We start from the raw sequence: 23,177 nt of genomic DNA, 5'->3' as shown, positions 1-23,177 counted from the left end.
TTTACAAAAGAAAAGGAGGTGAGGGAGTATGCAATAACATAGCTCCCTGTACACAATCAGAAATCTGACCTGGTTTAGTCAAAGACCTTTAAGGATCTGAGTGAAGGCGTCAAAAGGACTTGACTTCTCTGTCCTCTCCATCGCCCTTTCAGGGCCAAACCTAACAGAAGTCCCCTATCTGTAGCACAGAGGCTCCTCCCTTCCCATGCCACCAATCTGAGGCGCTCTGTGCAGGAGAAAAGCTTGTTGAGGCAACGTTTACTCTGGAGTCATGTTGCTGCAATATGCCAACTGTTCTACAAATCCACCACAGCGGACTGACTGCTCCCAAGTCAATGTAGCTTGGTCACTTTCCCCAAGACAGAGCCATACACTACCCTGTTTCTCATATTTTAAGACATACCCATAAAATAAGCCATAGCAGGATTTTTAAGCATTCAAGGAATATAAACCATACCCCGAAAATAAGACATAGTGATGGGCGCAGCAGCAATGCCGGCCGCGGCAGGAGGAGGAGGAAAAAAATAAGACATCCCTTGAAAATAAGCCACAGTGTGTTTTTTTGAGGAAAAAATAAATATAAGACATGTCTTATAATATGAGAAACACGGTAGTGAGGATGTTTCAGGAGGGGTGGGTAAAAAATAAAAAAGTAAAATGGCAGAAACATAATTTAAAACTCCTAGATGCCGGCACAAATTTGCATAAGCTGTCTGGGTCATTTCTAAACAGCTTTTTAAATAATGATAATAATAATAATAATAATTTATTATTTATACCCCGCCCATCTGGCTGGGTTTCCCCAGCCACTCTGGGCGGCTTCCAACCGAATATTAAAAACATATTCTCATTGGGGTTTCTTATATGCAATTGTTTTGGCTGTTTTTTTAGATACGTACCCGCTTTATATATGTTTTTATATTGTAAACTGCTTCAGAATCCCTCACTGAAAGGGAAGTGAGATAAAATGACTCCCCCTTCACCAAACAGCTACATAAACCCTGGCTGCACAAAGAGTTAAAAGGCTAAAACCATAAAAAGAAAACGTTTTGCAAAGCAGAAAAGCTGCTCTCTAGATTGCTGCAGAGGAAATACAGATTAGACTAATTACAGACTTGCAAATAAAATGAAGCGTGAACCTAGTACAATAGGTTTTAAGATAATCCCCTCTCCCCCAAGGTCAGGATGCACACTGCTCTCTATTTTTTGCTTGTTTGTTATTTTTTGTTGCCTTCCTTCCAGAGAGAGAGAAAATTGCAAGAGCTTGGCTCCAGCTCTTTCCTAAGAAATGTTCCAGATGCAGCTCTACTTCAAATGACCACCAGATGGAGCGACAACAGCACCGAGGGAACGAAATGTTCTCAAGTGTACCTGGGACTTTTCTTATCCTGTTCTCAAGAGAAATAAACACATGCAGCTCCTAATCCAAGCCACCTTTGGTTTCTTCCTATGTGGAAGGAATCTTGAAAAGCTGAACGGGAGATCCTTAATCCTGTCTAAGGCCCAGAGACCAAAGTCTCTACAGGTAGCCTTGCACACTCACGCTCCTTTTTAAATGGCCTGGTAAATATGGAACAATATTACCGGTGAAGTGCTTGTTAGTGACTCTGCTGAATCCCTTCTATAGTGACTGCTGCAGTTGCTACTGAGCAGAAGGTAAACTAGGATCTACTGGTACATCACTGGGTGGTTTCTGCCTTCCAATTGTTTAATAACGGGAACAACCATTTCTCCACATTAGGATTTCAGAATCCCTGCTCTGTAGTAACTCAAATGTAGATTTATATTTGTATATGCAGGACACTGCAGTGTACGGCTCATGGGCTGCCGCAGGAAAGCAGCTCCCAACTTCCCAGCCCCCATTTTGGTTCTAGCTCTGTTTGCTACCTGCTTAGCTCTTCTTATCATTCTGTCTTTTAACAATTCTCCAAGCTTTCGAGAAACAAAGAGGAAAGTGGGAAGGGACCCAGCACTTTTCCCTGCAGGATTATTCCTGGCTTTGGAAGGAACTAGAGCGGTCTGTGTTAAAGCTGGCAAGGGCTCACACGCAATGCATTTCTGGTTTCCAGGTTTTCAGAGCCGGCTTCTGAAAGGTTGCCCTCACCAAAAAGGTTCACAGGTGTACCCATTACACTTCCTTCGTGCAAATGTCTAGTGGGAAATTATATCAAAAGTGAAAGAAAAATGTAAAACCAAGTTAACTGCTACACAAGACAAAATCTGGTCAAAGGTCTGTATCCAATGCTGGCGTTTCACTTAAGCGACTTCCTTTTCTTCCCCGGACAGCCCCAAACACCCTCAAAATCTGCTTCAGAGGAGGAGGAGGAGGAGGAGGAGGAGGAGGCGTAGTTTGGATTTGATATCCCGCTTTATCACTACCCTAAGGAGTCTCAAAGCGGCTAACATTCTCCGTTCCCTTCCTCACCCACAACAAACACTCTGTGAGGTGAGTGGGGCTGAGAGACTTCAGAGAAGTGTGACTAGCCCAAGGTCACCCAGCAGCTGCATGTGGAGGAGCGGAGACGCAAACCCGGTTCACCAGAATACGAGACTACCGCTCTTAACCACTACACCACACTGGCTGGGAGACATTCCAGGACAGATTTTGGGGGCATGCAGGGGGAGGAGAAGAGGGGGAATATTCCATTCCACAAGTGAAACACCACATGCACAGCACTGGATGCAAGTCAGGAAGCTCACCCAATTTGGCATCCTGCTTCTAACAACAGCCAGGCTGATGTCTCTAGGACCTCCCTTAAGCGAGCTACAAATGCAGCAACTCTCTCCCATTTTCTGCCCCCAGCATGTTATTGAAAAGCCAATGACCATTGATAGATCGATGTTGTATGTTCTGTTTAATCGAGCCACCTTATCCAGAAGTCACCACCAGATCTTGCAGTAGTGAGTGCTACAAATTAGTTATGCATCATGTGAAATAGAACTTAATTGTTCTGAACCTGCTGCTGACAAGTGCTTTTTTTGGAGGGGGGTTTGTTTAAAAACAAAATTAGGTGCTGATACTCATATTTTGATATGACTGCCGTGGGTACCAGCACAAAATGGATGCACAAAAAAAGGTGCCAGTGCTCTGTACTAGTGAATACTGACACATAAAAGCCCTGCTGCCAATCAGTTTAATTGCAGCATTGACAATTTTAGAAACCTGTAGCACCACCACCACTGCTTAGCTCCCTGTGCAGAATGATGGAGGACAGTCCCTTGTCACAGTCCGTAAGCCACCTCTCCACCTGGGTGTGCTGTGCTCTGAATGGTTGGCTTATGTAGCAAAAATGCAGTTATGTTGTACCTTACGGGCATGTTTGCACTGTCTACAGATGTCATTAAAGGTAAAGGGACCCCTGACCATTAGGTCCAGTCGTGACCGACTCTGGGGTTGCGCGCTCATCTCGCATTATTGGCCGAGGGAGCCGGCGTATAGCTTCCAGGTCATGTGGCCAGCATGACAAAGCCACTTCTGGCAAACCAGAGCAGCACACGGAAACGCCGTTTACCTTCCCGCTGTAGCGGTTCCTATTTATCTACTTGCATTTTGACATGCTTTCGAACTGCTAGGTTGGCAGGAGCTGGGACCAAGCAATGGGAGCTCACCCCGTCACAGGGATTCGAACCGCCGACCTTCTGATCAGCAAGCCCTAGGCTCAGTGGTTTAACCACAGCGCCACCTGGGTCCCACAGATGTCATTAGCTACGTACAAAAGAAAGTAACACTATCCATGTAACATGGGATCCATGCAAATATGGTTATGGCAAGAGAATTATCCTTTTGCAGTGACTTTAGGTAAAGGTAAAGGGCCCCTGACAGTTAAATACAGTCGCGAACGACTATGGGGTTGCGCGCTCATCTCGCTCTATAGACCAAGGGAGCTGACGTTTGTCCGCAGACAGTTTTTCCAGGTCATGTGGCCAGCATGACTAAGCCGCTTCTGGCAAACCAGAGCAGCGCATGGAAATTCATCTGCTTGCACTTTGACGTGCTTTCGAACTGCTAGGTTGGCAGGAGCTGAGACCAAACAACGGGTGCTCACCCCGTCGTGTGGATTCGAACCACCGACCTTCCGATCAGCAAACCCGAGAGGCTTAGTGGTTTAGACCACAACGCCACAATGGCTTTAGAACAGGTTAATTTCATGGTGGTGGTGGGAGGTGAAATACCCACATTTTGCAAGATAAATGTGTGTACTCCTATGGGAAGAAAGCGAAACAAAAGCACCGAATGCTGAAGGGACATGGAAATTTCCATCGAGTGATATGTAAAAGCTTGAAATAATATTTTCCAAGTGCAAATGCTGCTTCTTGAATTAATCAGAAATGGGAATTCTTGGCAGATACGTCTTTGCTTTCTGACAGCCAGTGTTATTGTTGAGGACAGAATAAGTAGTTTGATAACACCCAGTGTGCAATAGCTCAGGCCTCTAGGGTTTCTCGGGGGAGTTTTATTAAAAGTGACACACATAGAAGGTTATGAACTGTTGGAAGGAGAAGAAAATAAGACTCAAATTTCCTTTGACCGGCACACTCTTGTAATAGGTCCTAGGTCTGGCAGACCCTTCACTGCTTAGACCCAACTTGTTTAATGACATTTATTTAGAGGTGCAGTCAAATAGAAAAGGAAATTAAAAAATTTGTTTCTCACTACGTAACGTCACCCCAAACCGGTATGAATAAATAATACTTGGTCGTTGGGATTAGAGTGTTCATACTCCTGCCTGGAGTTAATAGCAAGAGTTTATTACACTTTAAAACATACCTTGTTCTACAAAGGACACTGTGAGGGACAGGGGATATCGCGAAGTCCCTCCCCTCCTGAGTTCAAGCCCGTCCCCGAGCAAAGGGGAAAGCAGGGAGAGTTCCGATTCCAGTGGGGAAGCAGGAAGTCGTGTCCGAGGCTCAGGCAAGGTAGAGGAGCCAGGGTCCCAGGTGGGACAGGAAGGGGCAAGTAAGGGGGGAAGACCCATCCCCCCAACTCCAGAATTACGCAGGAAGAGGAGGGGCAAGAGGATGGGTCTGCCAAAGCTTTTGTGTTGGAGAAAGACGCGCCAAAAGCCATTAGGAGGTTCTGAAACCGACTGACAACATCGCTCCGTGTAAATAGCAATGACTTGAGCACTGTAAATACGCAGCACCAATAAAAGAATAAAATGCAGAGCTGCGTAGCGTCGTTACTCTGAAGTAGTCCACTCCGGCCACTGTGACAGCAACCTCCTAATCATTTTTGGGCTACTTTGGAGTTGCCGGGATGAGCGTGTCAGAGGCGGAGAAGTGGCGGCAGATCGCTGAGCAAGCCCAGCTAGAACTGCAACAGCTGTCGCTGCAGGCGCAGGGAGAATTGAAGGCAGCTAAAGAGGAGACTAAGAAGGTCCAGGACGACCGGCTACAACTTGCGGAACAGGTGAGAGAGCTCCAGGAAAAAGAGCAGCATTTAAGGGCGGTGGCGGTAGACCTCCAAAACAAGCTGGATGCAGAGAAAAACAAGGCGGGAGGGGCACCCCAAGTCCAAGTGCTGCCAGGAAGGAGAGCTGGGACCCTAGTAAGCAAGTTCAATGGAGACCCGAAGGAGTTTCAGGGCTTTGAGACTGAGATTGTGTATGCTCTTGAGCTGCACCACGATGAGTTCCCTGATGATGAGCACAGAGTAGCGTTTATTGTGGAGCACCTTACAGGGGCGGCCAGGGAGTGGCTAAGACCGTTAATTGCAACAAGGAATCCTTGCATGAAGAATGTCAAACTATTTCTAGAAGGTTTGAAAACGATGTATTCGTCCGATAGTCATATGGACCAGACTAAGGAGGAACTTCATAATTTACGCCAAGGAAATATGACAGTTCGCGCGTATTGGGCGAAATTCACCATGCTGGTGCACAGATTGGGGTGGGATCTGGAGTCTGCCCCACTGCAAGCGGCGTTTTACTTGGGGTTGCATGAGGAGGTGAAGGATGAGCTCTCGAGAGGTCCAAAGCCCAGTAATATGGATCAACTGAGCAAAGCGGCTCTGGCGGTGGGGGTGAGGCAGGAATCCAGATGGAGCGACAAGCAAGCAACGCGCGCAAAGCGGGCTTGGTTCCCACGGTCGCAGGAGAAGCCACTCCCTCAACAACCCTTTCAAGCCACGCCTGGGGCCAGTCAGGACCAGGAACCCATGCAGATTGATAGCGCGCGCGCGCGGGCTTTTCAAACCCCAGCGGCGCCAAGACGCAAGGAGGGAAGGGGTGGGAACTGCTTTCTCTGCAACTCCCCCCAGCATCTCGTCAGAGACTGCCCACATCGCAGGGAGTGGCAAGGAAAGGCGGGAACGGTTGTGCCCTCCCCCACTGACGCAGCACCACAGCAGGGAAACGGGAAAGCCTGGCTGCAGGAGACAAGGGGCGGCAGCCAGGCACAGTCAGCAGACAACAGCCCCAGCCCACCCACCCGCACAGAGAGGAGCAGAGCCAGCCCACCCCTCCCAGAGCAGGAGTGGTTCTAGAAGTGACGCTCACGCTCCCAAATGGCTATCCCCTGACAGTCCTCGCCTTAATTGACAGTGGGGCGTCAGCGAACTTCTTCTCGAGGAACTTTGCAGAAGAGCACCAGATCCAGCTTCTGCAGCTGGATTTTCCTCTGCACGTGGCAACCATTGACGGCAGAGAGCTGCTGGGAGGGGCCATCACTCATCAAACCCCCCCCATGAGAATGACGGTTGGAAGGCACTCAGAGACACTGGCATTCAACGTCACCACCATCTCAGACCCCCCAATCGTTTTGGGCATGAGCTGGCTGGCGCGCCACGACCCCTCCATAAGTTGGCATCAGAGATGCATCACTTTTGGATCGGACTTTTGCCTGGAACATTGCATGCAGCACCAACCAGGGGAGGGGCCTCCGATAGCCACGGTGGCCACCATGCACGTCAAAGGGGGTGAGGCGATACCCAAACCATACTGGGACCTGCAGGAGGTCTTCAGTGAAGCGGAGTCCGACCACCTGCCCCCACACAGGCCTTTTGACTGCCAGATCAACCTGGTGCCTGGGGCAACTATACCCCCAGCCAAGCTGTACGCCATGTCAGACCAGGAACTGGAGGATCTGCGCGCTTTTATCGACAAGAACCTCAAGCGGGGGTTCATCAGAGAAAGCAAGGCAGCAGGGGGCAGCCCGGTCTTCTGGGTGGACAAGAAAGACACGCAACAGCGCCGTCTTGTGGTGGATTTTAGACGGCTGAATTCGGTGACAGAGCCAGTGGCTTTCCCCATGCCCAGAGTGGATGATCTCCTGACAGCGGCACGCAGGGGCAAGATTTTCACCAAGCTAGACCTGAGGGGGGCGTACAACTTGATCAGGATCCGGGAAGGCGATGAGTGGAAAACCACGATGTTCACGCCTCTGGGCTCTTTTGAATATCTGGTGATGCCCTTCGGGTTGCAAGGGGGCTCAGCATGCTTCCAGGCCTTCATGCACCACGTCCTGGGGTCCCTACTCTTCAGGAAATGCTTGGTCTTTCTGGATGACATCCTTATTTACTCCAACGACCCAGTGCAGCACGTGAAGGACGTCAGGGAGGTGTTACAGCGCCTGAAGGAGAACCACCTGTATGTGAAGCTGGAGAAGTGCAAGTTTCACACCAAGGAGGTGGACTTCCTGGGCTACAAGCTGTCAGACAAGGGGCTGGCAATGGACAAGGACAAGGTGCAGACCATCCTGGACTGGCACAGCCCCAGGACGCGCAAAGATGCCCAACGCCTACTAGGCTTTGCCAACTTCTACAGGAAGTTCATCAAGAACTTCTCTCGAGTTACGGCTCCCATCACTGACTGCCTGAGAGGCAAGCAGAAGTTCAGGTGGACACCAGAGGCGCAAGCAGCGTTCGAAAGCCTCAAGAGGGTGTTCGCCTCAGACCAGAACCTGTTCCACGTGGTTCAGGACGCGCCCCTACGCATTGAAACAGATGCTTCTGATAAGGCTGTGGGCGCCATTTTGTTGCAACTGGACGCCAACAGAGAGTGGAGACCCTGTGCCTTCTTCTCCAGGAAGTTGACCCAGCCCGAGCGAAACTACACAGTTTTTGATCGGGAACTTCTTGCGATCCACGCGGCGTTCCAGCACTGGAGACACTTCCTGGTGGGCGCCAAGCACCCCATCCAGGTGTGCACAGACCACAAGAACCTGGAGTTCTGGAGAACTGCCAGGGTGCTCAACCAGCGGCAGATACGGTGGGCGGAGTTCTTCTCGAACTTCAACTTCTCCATACACTACATCCCAGGAGAGCAGAATGTCAGGGCGGATGCCCTCTCCCGCAAGCCAGAGTACATGGAGGAGGAGGCGCCACCAGCCCCAAGGCACATTTTCCCCCCGTCGGCATGGTCCTGCGGAGCAGCAGTGGTGAGCGAGGCAGAACTCACAGCACTGACGGCAGCGGATGAATTTGCCAACCGCATCTTCAGAGAACTGAGAGGGGGGAGGGAGCAGGCAAAAGACTTTGCAGAACGCAGAGGGCTGCTTTTCTACAAGGGTGCGCTGTACCTACCCACCACCCAGCTTCGACGTACGGTCCTCAAGCAGATGCACGACAACCCTACAGCGGGGCATTTTGGAAGGGACAAGACCACTCACCTAGTCATGAGACACTTCTGGTGGCCAGGGGTGAGGGAAGATGTTCGAGACTATGTAAGGGGCTGTACCACCTGCCAGCGGGCGAAGGTGGTCAGAGCAGCGCCACCAGGGTTGCTGGAGCCTTTAGCCACACCACACAGGCCGTGGGAAGTGGTGTCCATGGACTTCATCACAGATCTGCCTTCGTCCAGGGGTAAGACTGCAGTGTTGGTGGTGGTGGACCTCATGTCCAAAATGTGTCACTTTATACCGTGTGCCAGGGCAGTCTCGGCAGAAGAGACAGCCAAACTGTTTGTTGATCACATTTTCAGACTGCATGGATTACCTTTAAGGGTTATTTCGGATCGTGGCCGCCAATTTGTTTCCAGGTTCTGGCGGCGGCTCATGAACCTCCTGCAGGTGGAGGTCAGCTTGTCGACGGCTAGACACCCGCAGACCAACGGACAAGCGGAGAGGGTCAACGCCATTCTGCAGCAGTACCTGAGATGCTACGTCAGCCAGCGGCAAACGGACTGGGTGGATCGCTTGCCACTAGCAGAATTTGCCTACAACAATGCAGTGCACGTCTCCACAGGGGTGTCGCCCTTTAAGGCCAATTACGGGCGCGACCTCAGATCTTTCCCAGAGAGGGAGAGGGAGGAGGAGGAGGAGGGCCCACAGGCTGAGGATTGGGCAGAGGAACTGGAGACGGTGCACCAGCAGCTCAGAGAACACTTGGAGAGGGCCAAGGAAGCGTACAAAAAGGGGGCAGATCGCCACAGGCGACAAGGGGAGGTCATCAGGGTGGGGGACAAGGTGTGGTTGTCCTCGGAGGGCCTTCCCACCAGAGGGAGGTGCAAAAAGCTGGCACCCAAATGGCTGGGCCCCTTCACGGTCACGCAACAGGTCAACCCGGTGGCATACAGGCTGGCACTGCCAGAGGACATGAGGGTGCATCCAGTGTTTCATAGATCGCTGCTGTCGCCGTACAGGGAAAGCAGCAGGCTCCGAGACAGCGAACAAACCCCCGAGGGAGGGGGGGAGAGGGAAAGCAGGGAGCAACTCAATGAGGCCACGGCCATCCTGGATTCAAGGTGGGGGGTGGGGGGCCTGGAGTACCTCATGGCATGGGAGGATGCTCCACCGTCCCAGAATGAATGGGTTCCCGCCACTCAGATACAGGAGGAATTCTTGGTGGAAGAATTTCACGCCCTCTTTCCCCACAGACCCAAGCCCTGGCACATGGAAAGGGAGGGGGAGGAGGAGGAGGCACGGGAGAACAGCTCACCATGGCGCTGGGAAGCGGAGTTTGAGGAACCAGAGGATGAGGTATGGGTGTCGCCAAGATCCACCCAGTCAGAGGAAGGAGCAGATTGGCAAAACATTTTTACCCCCACCAGCTCTGACGCCACGGACTTTTTGGGATTCCCGTCCTCCCAGGCGGAAGGGGGGGGCTCGCAGGACTGGGGGGAGGTGTTCACACCAACGGGCTCGGAGAGCACCGAGTTTTTAGGCTTCCAGTCGTCACCGACACATGGGGGGGGCCTGGGGAGGGGTGAAGGAGAGCTTGGGAGGGGGGTGGATGTGAGGGACAGGGGATATCGCGAAGTCCCTCCCCTCCTGAGTTCAAGCCCGTCCCCGAGCAAAGGGGAAAGCAGGGAGAGTTCCGATTCCAGTGGGGAAGCAGGAAGTCGTGTCCGAGGCTCAGGCAAGGTAGAGGAGCCAGGGTCCCAGGTGGGACAGGAAGGGGCAAGTAAGGGGGGAAGACCCATCCCCCCAACTCCAGAATTACGCAGGAAGAGGAGGGGCAAGAGGATGGGTCTGCCAAAGCTTTTGTGTTGGAGAAAGACGCGCCAAAAGCCATTAGGAGGTTCTGAAACCGACTGACAACATCGCTCCGTGTAAATAGCAATGACTTGAGCACTGTAAATACGCAGCACCAATAAAAGAATAAAATGCAGAGCTGCGTAGCGTCGTTACTCTGAAGTAGTCCACTCCGGCCACTGTGACAGACACTAAATTGAATTATGAAAGCAAGCGACCTAGTTCTTAAGTATGTTTATAAAAAGAGCAGTGACTGGGCAGCGTGAGTCAAATTTATGCAGTCACAGTATAATTACGCCACTCAGCAACTCTCGTATGTGGTGCTTGGTCCCAAAGCTACAGCAGTCTTTCCTAGGCAGGTAACTATATCTATAAATATATCTATGATCTCCAACAGAGGTGCCCACGAATTTAAGGACATAGAAACAATTCCAAGCCCGGTTTTCATATGTAGAATAACTAGACCGTGACTGGAAGGATGGACGATACAAGACATCCAAGGAGACAAAGCAGTTGACCATAACTAGATCAAATCCTATATAATAATGTCCAAGTTGTCCCTGCGTCCAAGCTGTCCCGTGTGTCCCTGGGTCACTGCGCATGTGCCCCAGGGATACAGGGATTGGACAGCAGAGACTGCGCGCGCGCACTCTCCCCCCACTCTGCCTCCTCCAACCGCCGCTCCCGCCGGACACCGCCTCACTGCAGGGCACGTCAGGGAAGCGAGGGTGGAGGCCGGCGAAGGCCTCCTCACAACCCTCCCTGGCCGTGAGGAGCGGCGGTTGGAGGAGGCAGGGGGGGGAGTGCGCGCGTCCTTCCTGTCGGCGGCTGCGGGAGAGGAACGGAGGAGGAGAGCGCAGCGCTTTCTCCTCCTCCGTTCCTGTCCCCCTGCTGCCGACAGCAAGGACAGGTCCCAGGGTTCGGAGAAGCGCTGCGCAAGCGCTTCTCCGAACCCTGGGATGTCTTCTTCCTGTCGGCGGCTGCGGGAGAGGAACGGAGGAGGAGAGCGCAGCGCTTTCTCCTCCTCCGTTCCTGTCCCCCTGCTGCCGACAGCAAGGACAGGTCCCAGGGTTCGGAGAAGCGCTGCGCAAGCGCTTCTCCGAACCCTGGGATGTCTTCTTCCTGTCGGCGGCTGCGGGAGAGGAACAGAGGAGGAGAGCGCAGCGCTTTCTCCTCCTCCGTTCCTGTCCCCCTGCTGCCGACAGCAAGGACAGGTCCCAGGGTTCGGAGAAGCGCTGCGCAAGCGCTTCTCCGAACCCTGGGATGTCTTCTTCCTGTCGGCGGCTGCGGGAGAGGAACGGAGGAGGAGAGCGCCGCCCTTTCTCCTCCTCCGTTCCTGTCCCGCAGCCGCCGACAGCAAGGACAGGTCCCAGGGTTCGGAGAAGCGCTGCACAAGCGCTTCTCCGAACCCCAGGATGTTCTAGCGCCCGTTATTAAACGGGCTGAAATACACTAGTTACTATATAATTGTCCTCAGGACAGCTCTGAAAGATCCTCATTGTTAATAATAACACTGTGTTATTGTAACTTAACATTTCTTACCTCCGACATTCTGTATAACGATTGTGCTGGCCACAAGAACCTACAAAAACAGTAGATGATGTTAAGAAAGCAGACTTAACCATGTCTTTAACAAAAAAGGAGCAGAAGTCTTTAATGTTACAAGGGGAGATGCTGGGTGCCCATATGGTACTGTAGAGAAGAAGGCTGTAAAAGCTAACCATCCCTTACTGTTGCTAATCCTTTTTTTAAAAAATGAAGTTAAAAGAGTCAATGAAATAAGTTCTGACTTGGGCATAATGCTTGGAAACCATGAAAGAACAAACTTGTGCGATTCATGAAATATCATACAACAGTCCCTAAGTGGGTGGCTCTGTGGTCTAAACCCCTGAGCTTCTTGGGCTTGCCGATTGGAAGGTCGGCGGTTCGAATCCCCGCAACGGGGTGAGCTCCCATTGCTCTGTCCGAGCTCCTGCCAACCTAGCAGTTCGAAAGCATACTGGTGCAAGAAGATAAACAGGCACCACTGCGACGGAAAGGTAAACGGCATTTCCATGCGCTCCGGTTTCCGTCACAGTGTTCTGTTGCACCTGAAAGCGAGATGAGCACCGCAATTCCCAGAGTCGCCTTTGACTGGACTTAACTGTCCAGGGGTCTTTTACGTTTACCTTTTTACCTAAGCGAGCATCAGCCATAGCTAGATATCCTACATGCTACATCCCTCCAAGTGATGATGGACTTTTATCTCTTAAAAATGAGCAATAGCAAAACCAAAGGGAGATAAAGGAGAGTTTGGAAACTACCTTTCCAGGTGAGCCAAATGCGAAGAGACCGAGATCTTCATAAGAAGTAACAGCTGTTAGAAGGAAACAAATAATTCCACATTAATATTTACTGGAAAATTATATGCATGTTTTATGCATGCAGATCAAATACATATCATATGGTTATAAATCTAATATATGTGCTTCTTCCATCAAAAAAACACAAGGACTTAGAAATGCAGATGGGAAAAGTTTTTGGGGTTAATTAAGGAAGTCATGGAGTGTGCCCAAAAATGCTAATTTTGTGGATGGTGTATTACTGGCTAAATTACAGTTATGGTAATTGCCAAATATTAAATCTAGCCAAAATCAAGCTATTTTACGTCTCACTGATTTAACTAAGAACATAAAGTACATATATATCTCTCTTAATGCTCAACTTTGCTAGAATTACTGAATCATACCCTTTGTGTTTATAAAAAGATAAATTAGAATTGCTGAATACAATCAATCAAAAAATGATCTAGGTTTTTAATTATTTCTTTTTTTGCACTACAGAAACTAGCATATTACATATTTGGGAGCAGATTAATGGGAAAAAATGCAGTTGGCATGATACAGAAAATTGCTACACAATGGAAACACACATTCTCTTAAACAACCTGTTAGTGCAAAAGTGCACAACCTGTTAGTGCAAAAGTGTGCGAGATTCTGCATTCCATAAAAATCTTTGGCACAATGAAGACTCCTGCATAGCTCCAAAGGTTGGGTACTCCTGTACCAACGGAAGTGACCCAATAAAAGGTGTCATCTTATTTTACATCTCAATACTGCCCCCCCCCAAAGAAAAATCACAGATGGTGTAAAAAGGTGGAGATCAACTACTGCTCAATGTCCTAGCTAATCCTTGTTGCCATGAGTTCCCGAAAAGATTTAGGCCCCAAAGAAGCTCACTTTCTGCTCAGGGGTCTTGCACTACAGTATTCCTGCTCATTCTGCCAGAATTTACTCAACAATCTTGCGTCTTCTCTCTCTTTTTGGGGTCCATCACATTCATTATTTTTTCCAGACAAGTCTGTGCTTGCCTTAATACCAACTTGCTGTTCTTGTCATGATTTTAACATTTGCTTATTGCATTGTAACTGTTGACATTTTTTAAAGTAAATAAATAAATAAATGACTTGGCCAGTTTTATGGAATAATAGCCTTAAATAATAACCTTAAGATAATAAAAAGTAACAATTGGACCCTACCTCTATCCAACATTTAAGAGTGCAGGCCAAGAAGAAGTGGAAGCCTAGGAGCAGCAGCCTCGGAGAAGAATCAGAGAAGGCCGGAGAATGGCCAGAGAAAGCTACGGCGAACAAAAGGAACAAGGAAAGAGAGAAGAAAAGTTTTCTCACAACATGAACCCCCCTCATCAGAAAAAGGCAGAGAGAGGAGTCAGGAAATGAACACAAAAGTGATGCGACAGAGATTGTGGCCCAAGTATCAGTGGTATCTTTGTTCTCAAATGCCTTAGTACTCAAACTTGGAACCCAAACACCGCAAAGTGTTCCGACGAACTTTTTTGGAAGCTGAACATGCTCCGTTTTGAGTGCCATGCTTCCATTTTGAGTGTTACACTGAGGTCTGTCTGCTTTTGCTATTTATTTTGTGTTTTTGTGGCTCTTTTTTGTGTGTGTGACCGTGTGGAACCCAGTTCAGCTACTGACTGGTTGTGTTAAATTGCTGTTTTTTAAAAGTCTGGGACGGATTAATCCATGTTGCATTAATTTATATGGGAAAGCGGGCCTTGGTTTTGGAACGCTTTGGTTTTGGAATGGACTTCCGGAACGGATTAACTTTGAGAACCAAGGTACCACTGTACTGGAAATCTTGCATTCAGAAGGTTGGGAGGTAGGTTTATGTGTTGGACTAATAAATAATTATGGCGATGACACTGACTCAAGCCTCCTTTTCACTCATGTCCCTGATGCAAATGCAGACAAAGCAATGTGAAAGCCAACAAGTCTACACGCATTCACATCATGCTTTAAGGCACAGGTAGCTAATCTTTTATGATCCAAGGGCCACATGCACCCATTGTTAACTCTCGAGGGACCACATGCCACTAGGAAGTGTGGCACCCACACTCTTGCATACATGCTTTTGCATGTGCAGGCGTACACTCAGGCTCACAGCAGGGGCGGACTGTGGTATTTCAAATCTCAGTGGTGCCCTGTACAAGGCCAAAATTCGGCACGCACACCCTGTCTCTCGCCTTCTGTTCTGCTCAATCCACTATGCCATAGTTGCGGCGCCCCCTAGCCCAGTGTGATGGAACCAGTTGTGATACCCTAAATCTGCCTCTGCTCACAGCTCCCCTCCTTAGTAGATCCATGCAGATCAGCTGAGGAGGAGAAAAGGTTGCTGCCCCCTCTACTTGTCACATGATCGATGACATGACTGGGGAAGGAGAGATTTGCATCCCCTGTTAGCAATTTTACTCCTCCGATGCTGCATTTGTGATTGGTGTAAATCATGCCTGTCTGAGAAGACTGTGGGAAACGGAAAACAGGCTTATCTCTCTCGCTGTATGTACTTTGTAATGTACTTTCACTTTTACTTGTGCCTGTTTGTTCTCTCGGAGCTGGAAAGAACGGACGCCATTATGTTTTTGTCTGTACACAGTGTGTAAATAAATACAGTGGTACCTCTACTTACGAAGACGTTCCGTTCCGCGGCCGTCTTCGTAAGTCAAGGTTTTCGGTTGTCGAAGCGCGCTGTTGGCGCATGAGCTGCCCCTGCATGCTGCTCTGCGCAGGCGCCAGGTGCGCGGCAAAAAGACTTCTGGGGTTGTCGACTTTGGAAGTCGAAACCTTCGGAAGTCGAAGCGTTCGGATGTCGAGGTATGACTGTAGTAGATTAGCTCTACAGTGTCTCACATTTCTTGCTGTGTTATGCCAGAATCTTAGTGTGCATATATCATTATGATATATGTCGCTAGGAAGAGCACTGGAAGAGAAGGGAGATGCCTTTTCCAGAGCTGCGCGTACCGGAAGACGCTCAGAGTTCCGGGGGCTTGCAGGCACCCCCAAGGCATTTTCCACTGCTGTGTCTATCCTCCCTTTTCACTACAAAAATTAGTGGGGTCGGTGGGGGTGGGGGTGTTGGATTTGCTAGGTGAAGTTACTTAAAAGTTTTAAAAACACTGGGCTCTACTTTGGATGGAGGGAACAGAAGCATAAAAGGCAGTGTTAATGAACGAAGAAGCCTCACTGTTCACCAACTCTTACTGCATCTAAAGTTACTGAAAACCCATTTTTCAAATTAACCATGCAGAACTAGCATTCCCACTACTCTTAATTTAAAATCTTGGGATGTTCCTCAACCATTCAGACAAACCAAACTGGATGTGTGCAATATTCAAAGCAGCACACTGCAGCCTTTCCCCAAAAAAGTTCCCTTCCTTGCCTCCCGCCAAAAGGAAGAAGTTGGTTGATATTCTATGTCTTTTTAAATTTGTTAGTGGGAAAGGAGGTCATGGATACTGCGCCCCCCTTTTCCCCATGTTTTTTTTTTTTTTTGTATTTTAATGCTGTGAACTGCCCTGAGATCTTTGGATGCAGGGTGGTGGTATACAAATTTAATATAAATAAATAAACTTGGGTCCCTAGCTGTTGTTGGACTACAACTCCCATCATCCCTGACCACTGTTCCTGCTAGCTAGGGGGTGATGGGAGTTGTAGTCCAACAACAGCTGGGGACCCAAGTTCGAGAAGCACTTACAGCATTACCTTTTAAAGAGAAATTTTCAGACTGGAAAAACCTGGGTTTACAAAGGAGTTTCTAAATCTGACATTTAATAATGGCAGGCATGCCCAGCACTACTGATCTTCCCCTTTCCGGAGCATCCTTACAGTTCAGGGGGGCAGGGGAAGAGCAGCAAAAAAGCCCAACAAACTTGGCAAGCAATTTGCACAAAGGGCTATACATTCAAAAACATCCCCCAAAGCCTTTCGCAACACATTTGTGTGATTTCATTATCAGGCAGGACAACATGGAAAGGGCTCTATGTTGCAATAACAAGATAAATCACTGCAATAACAAGTCACAGGACTTGCCCTGAGAAAACCCCGTGTGGTAGGTTAAGCTGAGAGGTGGTGACTGACATAAAAGCCTAGGGCTTGCTGATCGGAAGGTTCGAATCCCCACGAAGGGGTGAGCTCCCGTTGCTCGGTCCCAGCTCCTGCCAACCTAGCAGTCCGAAAGCACGTCAAAGTGCAAGTAGATAAATAGCTACCACTCCGGCGGGAAGGTAAACGGTGTTTCCGTGCGCTGCTCTGGTTCGCCAGAAGTGGCTTAGTCATGCTGGCCACATGACCCGGAAGCTGTACGCCGGCTCCCTCGGCCAGTAAAGTGAGATGAGCGCCGCAACCCCAGAGTCGTCCACGAATGGACCTAATGGCCAGGGGTCCTATTACTTTTACTCCCAAGTTCTAGTCCCACACTTCAACCACTATGACACACTCGTTCTCATACGGCACCAGCTGCAGCGATTGTTAACCCTTGAAATGCACTTTGCAAATTCTGAATATATTTCTAACTTGTCCATTCTAAAGGCTTGTCTGATTAAATCACTGTGTGCTGCCTTCACTTACCCGTATGAATGCACATAGTAAGCAGGAGAAATACAGAATACGATGCAAGGATGGCAACAATCAGCAGCAACACACTAGGACAGAAGAAATGAATGATCAAGGCCACACTTAATATTATATATATATATATATATATATATATATATATATATATATATATATATATTACATTGTGTATTCCCAGAAACAAGCAGAAGAAATCATTCTTTCCTCATTTTATGGTTCACATCGGCAGAATCTAATTCACGCCACGGTTGGTTACTCAATAGTTTCCATGTTCTGCTTTCCTTTTGAATTTTCTGTGTCATTAAATTTGGTCCCATCATGACTTCCCCATATATGGGGGAAATGCCAATTGTTGAACCATTTGACCATCTCTATGCTTTAGAACATTCTAAAGAACATTTCGGGCCACCCATTTAATTTGGTATTTGCCTGTTTGTTCATGGCAAATGACAACAGCCCTCTCCTGAGAAAGAGAATACAGGAAACACACACTGGCTGGATGACCCACCACAATCACAAGACACAGCTATTTAAATCTGGCACTGGCAATTTCCTGGTTTGCACATAATGCTAAACCACACATTGCTGAATATGAAACAAATCACAACTTGCCCCACCAATCTTTGGCTTGTTTTCCAGCTGCCCTTCCTCACGCCTTTGTAGCTTGGTAAGCACCCGGGGTGGCGCTGTGGGTTAAACCACAGAGCCTAGGGCTTGCCGATCAGAAGGTCGGCGGTTCAAATCCCTGCGACGGGGTGAGCTCCCGTTGCTCAGTCCCAGTTCCTGCCAACCTAGCAGTTCGAAAGCACGTCAAAGTGCAAGTAGATAAATACTGCTCCAAGCGGGAAGGTAAACGGCATTTCCGTGCGCTGCTCTGGTTCTCCAGAAGCGGCTTTGTCATGCTGGCCCCATGACCTGGAAGCTGTACGCCAGCTCCCTCGGCCAATAATGCGAGATGAGCGCCACAACCCCAGAGTCAGTCACGACTGGACCTAATGGTCAGGGGTCCCTTTACCTTTAAGCACCCGGGGTGGGGTGGCCAGCAAGTTTAAGGAAGGGTGCTGGGTTCACACAAAATGCCAAGCTATCAACATCAAGCCATGGTTTGTAAGCTAAAAACAAACCATGGATTCAGGCTGTGGTTTATTGGCAGCAAGCAAACCATAATGAACTCACTGGGCAGCGTTCACACATGATGCCAAGCTACAGTTTGATTGCCACGCCATGCTATGTGTGGACCAGTTCAATGTCAATCACCCCAGTTCGGGTTTCCGAGCCAGAAATAGTGAGCTATGGCTTGCGAATTTATTAAAACATCACAAAAGATGACTGCACAATTTGTCAAATGGTGGTGTTCTGACCCTAACACCCCACCAAGCACTCCTATCACCCAAACATGGCATTTGAAGTGGTACTGTCCAATCTACCACCCCAGAATTCTGCAATTTCATACTGTCGCATGTGTAGATCAAACAGACAAGGGTAGTACACTGAACAAACTTGGGATTTTAACACAATTGCATTCCCCTCCCCCATGTTATATAGTATTTTTGAATACTATATACTATAGTATAGTATTTTTGAAGCTTACTTTAACTTTTTAAATATCCCATAGTATTGTTAGTCTCTCCCCCCCAAAAAACAATAAACCTTTCTCACTATAAGGGTTAATATACATGATTGATATTAATTGATCTACAACTGTAAGTGTTAATATATATACCATTATAAAACTCTTATACACTACTTAAAAATATAGTACAATATAAAATCTAATTGACACACACAAAACTTACCTAAATCCAAGGATTCCTGTCTTGGCCATGGCATATGCCAATCCAAGTATCCCACTGCCCATGATAGCATTCATTAAATTAAATACCGAGAAGCCAAAGGAAGCACCAGACGATGTCTGGTTGAAAAATGTCTGTAAATGACAGAACCAGATTGTTAACACTGTGAATTCTTCATCTGGGCAAAAGCAATCACACAAGCCCAAAGCAAATGGGAGTGGAAAAGTAATTTAATTCAAAGAGGAGGAGGAGGAGGAGGAGGAGGAGGAGGAGGAAGAAGAAGAAGAAGAAGAAGAAGAAGAAGAAGAAGAAGAAGAAGAAGAAGAAGAAGAAGAAGAAGAAGAAGAAGAAGAAGAAGAGTTGTTGTTGTTGTTGTTGTTTGGATTTGATATCCCGCTTTATCACTATCCGAAGGAGTCTCAAAGTGGCTAACATTCTCCTTTTCCTTCCTCTCCCACAACAAACACTCTGTGAGGTGAGTGGGGCTGAGAGACTTCAAAGAAGTGTGACTAGCCCAAGGTCACCCAGCAGCTGCATGTAGAGGAGCGGGGAAGCGAACCTGGTTCACCAGAATACGAGTCCACTGCTCTTAACCACTACACCACACTGGCTCTCGACTACGACTGATAATCCACTCAGAAGTTTTATTACAGTCAAGCGGTATATCTATTCATTTTAATTATTTCATAAAATGTATACACTGCTTGATTGTAAAAAAACAAAAACCTCAAAGGAATTTCCAAAAGGTAACAGTAAAATCAAGAAAAAACTACAACCACAACTAAAATCATTCAAATGTTAAAATATTACAACATATTTTAAAAATTATCTCAACTTTTTAAACACCTGGGTAGGCTTGTCTAAACAAGAATGTTTTAGCAGGCACCAGAGAGAGTACAGTATATGCATTTAGTTAGTTAGTTCATTAAAGGTCTGAGTTTGAACATACAAAAATTATTTAAAACCTAACAGTTACTAGAGATGAATCAGGGAAGACCAAATTCTAATAACTGTTAATCGATTCTAGCCAGGAAAAAGAAAAATGTCGTAATTTATTTGTTTTTTTAGATTTGACATGGCTAGGAGCGTGGAATTCTTAGCATCATTAGGTTTTCCAACTCGATTTCTTTTTTAACCAAGTATTGTAAGTTTAGGGACTTCTTAGAGCCAGAACTTATGAAATACGTAATCAAAATGTGAGCTTTCCAACCTTTATTTTTTTCCTTGGTCTCAAAAGTGGCAATGAAAACAGAAAACGAAGCCAGGTCATGCCTGCAAAAGACTGTACCAGAGCCAACCCTGTTCCATCTACTAAAACTCAAACTTAATAACATTATTGCTAGAGTTACAGGTAGGTAGCTGTGTTGGGTCTGGTGTAGTCGAAACAAAATAAAAAAATCTTTTTCTTCCAGTAGCACCTTAGAGACCAACTAAGTTTGTCATTGGTATGAAGAAGTGTATCTGAAGAAGTGTGCATGCACACGAAAGCTCATACCAATGACAAACTTAGATGGTCTCTAAGGTGCTACTGGAAGAAGAAGAAAATATTATTGGTAGAGTTAGTGGATCTCTAGTCTAGTTGAATAGACCCCTAGAGTCTATGGGGAGAGACACTGATAGTTTTACAGTAGTGGTTTTTGGGGGAGAAATACTATGGTGCTTAGAGGATGGATGTTGTTGTTTTTAGTTCATTTACTACATTACGATTTTGTCTATTTAAAAGGTATCCAGACCCTGTGAGACATAAGAGGTATACATGATCTTTGATTTGGGCTGCAATCCTAACCCCACTTACCTGAGAGTAAGCCCCACTGAATTCCATGAGACTTACTTTCGAGTAGAAAAGGGGAGGGTTGCATTATTCTCTCTTTCCTCTCCCCAATGCAAGTGTCTTTTCTATGCAACAGGGACCCTGTAGAATTAATATACAGTCCATAAATTTCTAGGACTGCAAGAACATCTTTGGCGGGTCCAGATGGATTCCCACAACCACCACTACAGCTGTAGGAATAATGCTAAATTCTGGAACTATGAGATTGTGAGAAGTGGGATGGAATGAAACAAATGGGCAGAGAGACCTGTTCTACAAAGCCTGTATCTTTTAGGTGGGGCATACTGCTGCTTTTCCTAAAGAATGTGCTGGACAATCTCATTTATAAGAGGACTGTGTGCCATGGCCTGTATATAATGGCGGGGAGGCACTGTACTATGGGGCCTTCTGGTGACACAGAGACTCAATAGAGGACAGGACTTCTGTGCCTTTAATTGCCCTGCTCTCTTTTGAGTCTGGAAACCTTAAAGAGAAACCACCAGACCCTTTGCTTGGAAATTAAACAAAGGGTCTGCTGGTTTCTCTTTAAGGTTTCCAGACTCAAAAAAAGAGCAGGGCAATTAAAGGCACAGAAGTCCTGTCCTCTATTGAGTCTGGCAACCCTAGATGACTTCTAAGGGTTGCAAAAAGCATTTGTAGCATGTGCAATGTTGGTGCTGTGAAGCTCTATGGAGATGCAATTGTGTTATAAACAACACCGGCGGTATGTGGGTCCATTCTACAGGGCTCTACGCCAGGGGCCGAGTCTTCAAACCCACATGAGGAACTTCTGTGCCACCAAGCTGAATAATAGAGGAGTATGTGCGTCCATTCTGTGGCTTCTATGGGGTTGTGAAGTTCTATGAGAGGGCCCGACGATGTTTCAGCGGTGGCACTTCAACAAGACTTACTAGGGTTGCAGTTTCATGGGTCTGTGCTGTGTGCTTCTACGGCACTAGGAAATGCCCCTTTGCCCATAGGGCTGTGAGCAATGTGTGCTGGGAGGCTCATGGAGATGTGGAAAAACGCAACACAGGCCTGGTAGCATCATCGGGGTAAATGATGTAGTCTGTCTGCTTCCTGTAGGTTTCAAGAGCAGCCAGGCAACATGGGGAATATCTTTGAGTAGAGGGCTAAATATCGTGGAATGAGTACCGTGAGTCTATGTTACGGCGCTGTGCAAAGCGAGACGTAAAACACTGAGCTGGGAAAATCTTTGTGCCTAATCTACGTGGCTTCCGATTTTGAAGACACAGGATGGAGTATCTTCAAAGGAGAAGTGGTTTCAAATCCTTACTTAGTCATGATGCCCAACTCAGCAATTTGGAGGTCGCCCTCCCTCTCTTAGCCTAACGTACCTCACAGGGTTGCTGCCAGCATTAAGATAAATTCAACAGTGCAAATAAGTTTTCATGGATAGAATAATGGAATACTCAAGTGATTAAGTTTATATAAAATATGCAGGGATTTGTGTTACGCAAAATGAACCATGGAAAGAGAAGAAAGGAAGTCACTGGTATTTTAAGGTTGTTTAAATGAGTATGCTAAATTGTAAAATAGAAAAATTAATAAAAATTAATAAAAATAATTGGGGGGGGGGGTTGGAGGGGGAAAAACCAGTAATAGGAATAGCATTGATTTAGAACTGCAAGGTCTTGGCAGTCGTTATTAATGATTCCTACGGCAATTTATTTTACACACGTTTTACTTACCAAGCCAAACTAAACTGGGAAACCCAGTCAGATGGGCGGGGTATAAATATATTATTATTATTATTATTATTATTATTATTATTATTATTATTATTATTATTATTATTATCGAAATATCTTTTGAAGCCCCAAGCCATATTACAACTTATTTTTAAGCACCCCTCACTGTGAGGGGATTTGAAAGCGGGAAGCACCAACCCGCCCTGCTCTGTGGGGCTGAGCGAGGAGCCGCCGTATAACCTGGAGGAGCCAATCCCCACCACCTCCCCTCTCGCCCCCCACCGCCCCAGCCCCAGCCCCCCACACACCCTGCCCGGGGGCGGCGGCGGCGGCAGGAGCGGCGCTCCGTCCTCCAGCTCCTGCGCCGACAAGTACCATCCCCGCGGCTCGCAGTTGACGCTGCCGACGAGCCGCGGCTCCTCCATGGCGGCGAAGGGAGCGGAGAAGTCCCAAGAGCGGCGGGAGGCCGACCGAAGCCCCGTCCTCAGGGCCGGGGTGGAGCCGGCGGGCGCTGAGAGGAAACAGGGCGGAGCGCGCTA

General features: G+C 47.7%; 1 protein-coding gene across 3 annotated transcripts in view; it reads right to left on the bottom strand.

Moving 5' to 3' along the window:
* SLC38A6 (solute carrier family 38 member 6) overlaps nucleotides 1-23,149 on the bottom strand; it is a 62,168-nt gene extending 39,019 nt beyond the window's left edge. Inside the window, exons 1-5 of one of the 3 annotated variants that reach the window (XM_035104298.2) lie at nucleotides 23,014-23,149; nucleotides 19,120-19,250; nucleotides 17,318-17,391; nucleotides 12,714-12,766; nucleotides 11,953-11,992 (exon numbers count right to left, since the gene is read on the bottom strand). In XM_035104298.2, the coding sequence (XP_034960189.1) occupies nucleotides 11,953-11,992; nucleotides 12,714-12,766; nucleotides 17,318-17,391; nucleotides 19,120-19,250; nucleotides 23,014-23,016 (301 nt within the window). In that variant the 5' untranslated portion in view covers nucleotides 23,017-23,149. Of the gene's footprint in view, nucleotides 1-11,952; nucleotides 11,993-12,713; nucleotides 12,767-17,317; nucleotides 17,392-19,119; nucleotides 19,371-22,946 lie in introns of those variants that run through there. The other 2 variants (XM_035104289.2, XM_035104308.2) reach the window with 2 other exon arrangements.
* Nucleotides 23,150-23,177: the final 28 nt, after the last annotated feature.

This window comes from Zootoca vivipara, chromosome 1, assembly GCF_963506605.1.
Source record: "Zootoca vivipara chromosome 1, rZooViv1.1, whole genome shotgun sequence".
Taxonomy (NCBI): domain Eukaryota; kingdom Metazoa; phylum Chordata; class Lepidosauria; order Squamata; family Lacertidae; genus Zootoca; species Zootoca vivipara.
The sequence above is the reverse complement of the archived record's forward strand: the minus strand, read 5'-3'. Positions and strand labels throughout refer to the sequence as shown.